The sequence below is a fragment of the Panthera onca genome, chromosome D1 (genome assembly GCF_046562875.1).
Source record: "Panthera onca isolate mPanOnc1 chromosome D1, mPanOnc1 haplotype 2, whole genome shotgun sequence".
NCBI lineage: Eukaryota > Metazoa > Chordata > Mammalia > Carnivora > Felidae > Panthera > Panthera onca.
The window spans coordinates 59,803,695-59,809,694 of NC_138348.1; the positions used below are offsets into that span (position 1 = coordinate 59,803,695).

A 6,000-nucleotide genomic window follows, 5' to 3' on the forward strand; every position below is an offset into this window, starting at 1 on the left:
TTGGTCAAATCCAAGCAGAAGCCGGCGGGCATAGAGGTTTGATGGTGTTTCCCACGCAAGCCAGCCTCCCAGGTCAGAGTAGGCGAGGGGAGGAGATCACCTGGCAGGCAAGGAGAAGGTATGTGGCACAGTCCACCCCTTTGCCTCTCAGCATTCACTCCTGTCTTTCATCCAGTGAAGTCTTGTCCCTAAGATAGACATGCAAAGTCTCATCGGCTACCATATTAACAAGGTACTGTCAATTCACCTTGCAACCACTTGAGACTAACACATTAGTCATGGGGCACCTGGGGGGTCAGTTTTTGAGCATCCAACACTTGACTTCAGCTCAGGTCATGATCTCAGGGTGCATGAGTTTGACCCCACATTAGGCTCTGTGCTGATTGTGCGGGGCCCGCTTGGGATTCTCTGTCTCCCCCTCTCTCTCTCTCTCTGCCCCTCCCCTGCTCATGCTCTCTCTCTCTCTCTCTCTCTCTCTCTCTCTCTCTCCTCTCTTAAAAATAAATAAATAAACAGTAAAAAAAAAAAAAAACATTAGTCACTACTAGTGTCCTTTATATAACAAAGTGGGCACAAAAGAAGCAATTTACATAACACGTGGCTGCTATAGTCCCCATCTCCATAGCTGATTGGTCATCTAAAGTGCTTAATCAGGGGCACTTGGGTGGCTCAGTCTGTTTAGCGTCTGACTCTTGATTTTGGCTCATGTAATGATCTCAGTGTTGTGAAATTGAGCCCCACATCAGGCTTGTGCTGGGTGTGCAGCCTGCTTGAGATTCTCTCTTTCTCTTTCTCTCTGCCCCTCTCCCACTCACATGCGGGAGCACGCATGCTCTCTCTTCTTCTCTCTAAAAAAATAATAAAATAAAACACAAAAATACAGTGCTTATCAGAGCTGTCTCCATTTGCCATTATTCTATGTCCCCCTCATCCTCTTACAGCACCTCACGTGGGGCTTCTCCACCTGGTATAGGGATCCAAACCCTCATTCCTAAAAAATCTTGAGTCCTCAGTGGTCTGCTCTTTACTGGGTTGCTCCGTGGATTATTGACCGGGACTTCTGGGCAAGGGAGGACTGACAGGCTCATCCGTTAATGTCCTGGGTGCCAGTCACAGTCCTCCCTGCAACAATGACATTTCCTCATAGCAATGGGGACCCATCGCTTTGGCTTATATAGTGTGACTTCCTTCTCTGCCTATTGATTCAGGGTCATGAAGATCTCGAAATGGTCAAGGGGCAGTTTCAAATTCCAATTCCTAAGATGAATTACTGCATTCTCTGGTGGAGCTGTTCCTCTCCTAGACACAGGGAGCTCCAAACTGCCAAGTCCAAGATCGGGCACAGGTGACAGCAAACACTCTTCCAGCGAGAGGCCACTCCTCTTCATTTTTTGGTTCCCAACCTGCTCATTCTGTCTACAGGAAGACCACACACTTGGCCATTAATATAAAGCGTATATTGCATCCTGTGAGTACGAGCTAGTGTCTCCCAGCTCGTTCTATAGCTGAACCTTCAGCAGACCAGTCCACAGGTCCATCAAGCCAGATGCTTCTGGATCATGGGAGATGAAGCCAAACCAGTGAGCCACCTGCTACAGCTCCTCTGCAGTCATCTGTGCCCCTAGTCAGATCATTGTTGTAGAACACACTATGGTAATATAGGGCACTCCTGCAAATGCAGGAATAACAATTCTGGCAAAAGCACTGGGCAAGGAAAGCAAATCTATGCATAGTTCTATTCCTATCTCTGCGAGTAGAAAAAAGGGTTGCCTCCTCTGTGAGGGGAGAGATCTGATATAACAGGTAGCTGGCTGATCCCTCCCCCCAAGGAAATGGTGCCAGTCTGTGCATTTGGTGTGGTCTCTGCTGTTGGCAGGCTGGGCACTAAGCTGTGGCAATAGTCAGATGAACCATGGAAGTCCGTGTTATGGAACCCACACGCAGCCTCCATTCTGGTTCTTGTGGCCATTCTGGATGTGGGCCCATTGAACAAGCATTTGGGGTGGCTGGAAAGCAGCTGACTGATAGCCACAGCTCATCTTGTTCACCTAAGTATTGAAGACTTCCTCTGTCATAGATACCCCTCTGGTGGGGCATTCACACCCCGTGCCTATTCTGAGAGATGCATCCACATACCTCATTCACACCAATTTTCCTATCCTTAGGATGGCCTAAGACCTTGGCCATCCAGATGACCCATTATCAACTACCCATGAGTCAAAGTGAACTAAGACCTCAGGCCATCTCTCCTTCTGCACAAAATGGACAACCGGAGGGATCCTCTGAAGTTCTGCCCACTGGGGAGATTTCCCTTCACCACTTGTATTTCAAAGCCAGCTTCGGTTGGGGATTGTAATGTAGCTTCCACTCCTGGCCAATGCCAGAGTATCATGATATCCACCCTTGAACAAGGCCCACTTTTTCCTCCTCCACTAACTGGTAATAAGGAATTCCCAATAAGGTCATGGGTGTGGGTTGAGGGAGAAGTGGCAGAAACAGGAGTAGGTACCATGGGAGCCTCAGCCACCTGCTTGGTCGTGTCTGCCACCTCCATTTTATTAAGGAGTGGTTCTGTGCATGTCAATATTATGGTTCAGTGCATCAGATAACACCCAGTTCACTTGTAATTCTGGTAGCACAGTCACTGAGTGTCTGTAATGTGTCTGTTTCCATCTCTACCAGGGCCAGGAGCAAGTCATTAACTGCTTCTTAAATGGATAGAAGTTGTTCACAGAAAAGAATATGAGTTCACTCTGCCACCACCACCTGCTGCCATGAGTGAGTTCCTCATACTTTAGTGAAGGGAGCGTGCTCCAGCTTCTCCTAGGGGTATGAGCAGCTTGTGTATAATAGATCTGTTTCAACATGTTTACTTTCCTGAGACCTTAGACTCTTTCCTACACAGAATTCTAAGGAAGTTCTGGCATTTCCACCTCAACCAGTGAGATCATCATCGTGTTCAAATTTCAGTTAGGCAAACTAGAGACAATTAAAACCACTCCTAGGTGATCAAATGAAAAAATGAAACCCCAAATCCCAGGCTAGGCCATTTGGTCCTGTCAAGCCTTATAATTCTTCCCCTGGGTCTAATGTCCTTGTAATCCACTCCCACAGGTTCCTGCCAATATAGATTGACAAAGTCTTCTTTTTATATAATGTTTATTTATCTATTTTTGAGTGAGAGAGGGACAGAGACAGCAGGGGAGGGGCAGAGAGAAAGAGAGACAGAGAATCTAAAGCAGGCTCCAGGCTTGAGCTGTCAGTGCAGAGCCCAATGTGGAGCTCAAACTCACGAACCGTGAGATCATGACCTGAGCCAAAGTTGGACACTTAACCGACTGAGTCACCCAGGCACTCCTTGACAAAGTCTCCTAAGAATTTCACTGTATAGACAATCTTCTTGTGGTACAGGCTTTGTATTTCTCCTCCATGCCATGCTGGGATTAAGCCCCAGTTATGGGCCATGAAGAACAATGAGGGTGTGTTCTCAGGAGCGTAAGGATCACCTTCCAGAAGGACTCCTCCTGGTTCGACCTCCGAAAGGCTTTTGTGCAGAGAAGTGGGTGCATTCTGACATGGAGGGAGGGGCTGGCAAAGGAGGTTTGGGGGAATTTGCAGGTCAAAAATTCTCAGCCCCAACCATGTCTCCCCAATGGCCATTCCTTCCTTGTTAGTGCCCCATGTGCAATGTAAGACACCTGGGCTGGGGATCCTGTCACTCTGCAGCCTTTACCACCAGAACTTGGGTTTGGTCCTGCTCTATCTCTCTGGTAGTCACAGGACCTAAGAGGCTCGTTCCTTCAAGCTCTCATGGAAGCCTCCCGTGGCTCATGCATCTTCTCAATTATGTGATCGTAAGTTTTCATTTATTTCCTATGTATTTTCTCTTGGGCTGTAGGAAGAAACCGGGTGTCTCCCCCGTCTTTATGACTAGTATTGTTGCCACTGGGCCAAGTGCCAAGGACACTTGATGTGCCGACTGGTCTTCCAACGTGCACTGCAACCCGTGCTGCCACTAATGTTCATCTGAGCCACAGTGACACTACCAGAGGCCGTGAACTCATCCTGTTTGCCTCAGATTATCCCTATTGTAAAGCTGAGGATAGGGGTGCCTTAAAGAGTGTTGCAGTAACTCGAGGCTAATGGTAGAACTGTTGCCTCCCCAGGCCCAAAGAAGAGGGAGGAGAGAGTTTTCTGGAGCCCAGAAGACAGCTATCTGCCTCGAAAGGTGAAAGGGCACAGCCAGACTGCAGCATCCTACAGGGAGGAATCTAGAGGGTAAGAGACCCTGCTGACGTTGTGCATACAGGCCAGCCCCCTGGAGCCCAAAGAGGGTAAAGACTTGACCTGGGCGGGCAGATGAAAGACACCAGTGCAGCCACTTTTCCCCAAAGAGAGTCAGGAGCAGACAGCTTTAGTCCTTCCAGGCCTTGAAGAAGGAGAGGTTTGCCCAGGAGCAGATCACAGGGGGCACCTCGGGAGAAAGGAGCGACACAAGCAGATGTGCAGAGACCAGAGTGCGGCAGGTACATCCAGATGTTGGCTGCGTGCCTAGAAAGAAGGTCAAGGTCAACACACACCGCTCATGCGCTGGCCTGGGCCCAAATCTCCACTCATCTGGAAGACGCTATTTCTGGAGTCTGTCCATCTTTCTGGCTTGGGACCTCCCGCACTGGGCATCCAGAGACCTCAGGAAACACTGCTCACTGTGGCCCACACAGTGAGGGCCCCACACATTCTACCCCGCTGTCTGCCAGGATCCACAGCCTTCCGGCACTGCTGTCACCAGGGCTCATCTGACCAACTCTGTCTTTAACTAGTTTGTCCTTAGTGCCCAGCCCTGCGATCAGAAATGGCCTCCATGCCTGATGGGGTCGTGGTCTGCTGTCTGCTTCCAGAGAGAAAGTCCCGCGGCAACAACAGCCCTGATAGAAGAAAGTGCAAGGTGCACACGGAGCTTAGAAGAGGGGACCAACTTCCTGGGCAGAGGCAAGGAGGGCTCCAGGAGGAGGTGTCACCGGCCAGGTCTTGGGTGTCCACAGCAGTCCTCCAGGCAGGTAGGAGAGGAAGGCATTGGAAGCAGTGGGACCAGCATAGACAAGTGTCTGGAGACGTGGGAGCGTGAGAACAGCAGACTTCCTGTGGCTGGGGACACGGCAGGGGATGAGGCTGGAGGGACAGAATGAAAAAGGGTCTCAAATACCAGGTTCAGTAGTTTAAATCTTACCCTGAAGACAAGGGGCTGGTATGGGGGTAGGGGAGGGACACAGAATACATTTTCAAGACCTTACTGTTGAAAGTACGTTTGCACTTTCAAGATGTTACTATCGTTGTGCCCATTTTACAGGATTCGGGAAAGGTATATCACTTGTACAAAGTGACCTGGCTTATGCAAGACGCATCCATACATGCTATAAGCATATGATCTCTGAATTCTTGGGGAGACCAGCACAGTGCCGTGTGACGCTCTAATTATCTACTGCTGGGAAACACCCTCACACTTAAAGTCTTACCATGACAACAGCCACTTATGTTGCTCGTGAATCTGCAATTCGGGCAGAGGCCGGCAGGGAGGGTTTGTGTCTGTGGCACGCGGCATCAGCCAGGCAGCTTGCCTGAAGCAAGTTATAAGGGTGGCGGCATGTCTAGGACCAGGAGGCAGTTCCCGGGAAGGCTGGCAAGGTCTTCACTGGTCTCCCAGGGTCTGGTGGAGACTGAGTCACAAGCAGAGGGCTTGTCGCCTGGCATCAGGGTTGCTAGCAGGAGGTGGCCTGGTGCTTCTTCATCTTGGGAGGGAGTGCTCTCTACAGGAGCGTTAGGGTCCACTCCATCTGTTCCCCCTGGAGAAATGGAAGCCTTCAGCTGAGGAAGAAGCTGTAAGTGGTCTCTGTGCCTCTCACACAGGGAAGGAACGCCCTGTGGTATCTCTACCCCTGCTTGCACACGTCCACTGGTGAACCACTCACTGTCCCTGGGCCAGCTGCCCTGATGTGGGGCTGC

General features: G+C 50.1%; 1 protein-coding gene across 1 annotated transcript in view; it reads right to left on the reverse strand.

Moving 5' to 3' along the window:
* Positions 1-5,599, reverse strand: part of LOC132660583 (guanylate cyclase D-like) — a 47,869-nt gene extending 42,270 nt beyond the window's left edge. The window contains exons 1-2 of the mRNA XM_081790164.1: positions 5,514-5,599; positions 4,977-5,169 (exon numbers count right to left, since the gene is read on the reverse strand). Coding sequence (XP_081646290.1) covers positions 4,977-5,169; positions 5,514-5,599 — 279 coding nt within the window. The remainder of the gene's footprint in view (positions 1-4,976; positions 5,170-5,513) is intronic.
* Between the last annotated feature and the right edge of the window lie 401 nt (positions 5,600-6,000).